This window comes from Pygoscelis adeliae, unplaced genomic scaffold, assembly GCF_000699105.1.
Source record: "Pygoscelis adeliae isolate BGI_AS28 unplaced genomic scaffold, ASM69910v1 Scaffold14, whole genome shotgun sequence".
NCBI classification, from domain to species: Eukaryota; Metazoa; Chordata; class Aves; order Sphenisciformes; family Spheniscidae; genus Pygoscelis; species Pygoscelis adeliae.
This window is the reverse complement of record NW_008825109.1, coordinates 2,980,526-2,981,792: the sequence shown is the minus strand read 5'-3', so window position 1 is coordinate 2,981,792 and position 1,267 is coordinate 2,980,526. Positions and strand designations below refer to the sequence as shown.

Sequence of the window (1,267 nt, the reverse complement as noted above, 5' to 3'; positions counted from 1 at the left end):
GGCTGCTACATGGAACCTAGATGCCGTGTCTGTGAAACATGTTATTTGAATATACTGCTTTTTAGGCATCTTAATAATAGGGTTCACTTTCTCCTTTTGTAATGTAGGTGAAAAGATATTACTGCTTTTGTGGGAAGAAATGGAAAAAAACAAATTCCTGACAGAGGCCTGAAGATCTCATCCAGATCCTTTGACAGAAAAAATTAGAGAGTAGTGCCATGAATAACTGCTGGAAAGGGGAATGGCAGTGATGGTGGGCTCAGGGTGGTAACTGGTCTACCTACATAGCAGAAACCACAACCTATGATTTAGGGTGTTTTGTGCTGTTATGAAACTGCATTTTTACACTGTCCCTCAGCCTCATCTGTAGGACTTTTTAGTTAGAACTTTTAGTTAGTTTTTAGTAGGTTTTTTGTTTACAGATTTCAGTTGCATTTAAAATAATCCAATGAAAACCCTCCCAAAACACAACCGTGTTTGAACATGCTCAGCAAATCACTTAGGAGCAAATGAATTGACTTGTCTGTCTTTCTTCTAAAGCTAGAGAGAATGATTCTATTTCTGGAGCAAAGCAACAGGATGAAAGAGCTGAGCTAGTAAGTAGTTTTAAGAGCTATGCTGTTCTTTAATTTCAGTTAAGCTATTCAGTTACATGTTTATGCTCCTTGAGCTAAGAATAAAAAATTCTGTCATTTTCATTCTAGGCCCTCCTATCTGGCTATTTTTAAAAGTTACTGCTCACAAAACTAAACTTGCAAAACCTGGCTGTAGACTGTATTTTCACAAATAACCCCCTTTGAGGAATGTTTTTGCTGTGTTTTTAAAAAAAAAAAAAAAAACAAAATCACTTGGATTCAGCAGCAGTGGGAGTCATGCAAAGAGAAATCAAACCTAGGAATTGTCATATGCTACTTACCTGAGGGTTTGCTTGTTTTTTCTTCCTCTTTTGTCAAAGTTTCGGGAGTTATTGTTTGGCAATAACTTCTTGTGCTCAACCACTACACCAAGAGTTGAAGTTTAGTATTAATTTCAGCCCTTTGATAGTGTTAGGGAGAGTTCCTGCATAATTGTAACTTTACTCTGTGTATATGAAAGCTGAATGATTATTCAGACTGAAAACCAAGGATGGCATGAATAGGATTCAATTACAAATTTACGTTTGATTTTTAACTACCTGAAACTTGACAGTTAACAAACCGTTACAAGTTAAAATAAGCAAAACTGCTTTCTCCTTCCTCATATCCCTTTTGTTCCTTTTTGAGAGGCT

At 36.3% G+C, this 1,267-nt stretch overlaps 1 protein-coding gene across 1 annotated transcript in view; it reads left to right on the top strand.

Moving 5' to 3' along the window:
* Nucleotides 1–1,267, top strand: part of BRCA2 (breast cancer 2, early onset) — a 39,825-nt gene that overhangs the window by 5,808 nt on the left and 32,750 nt on the right. Inside the window, exon 7 of the mRNA XM_009327732.1 lies at nt 541–596. Coding sequence (XP_009326007.1) covers nt 541–596 — 56 coding nt within the window. The remainder of the gene's footprint in view (nt 1–540; nt 597–1,267) is intronic.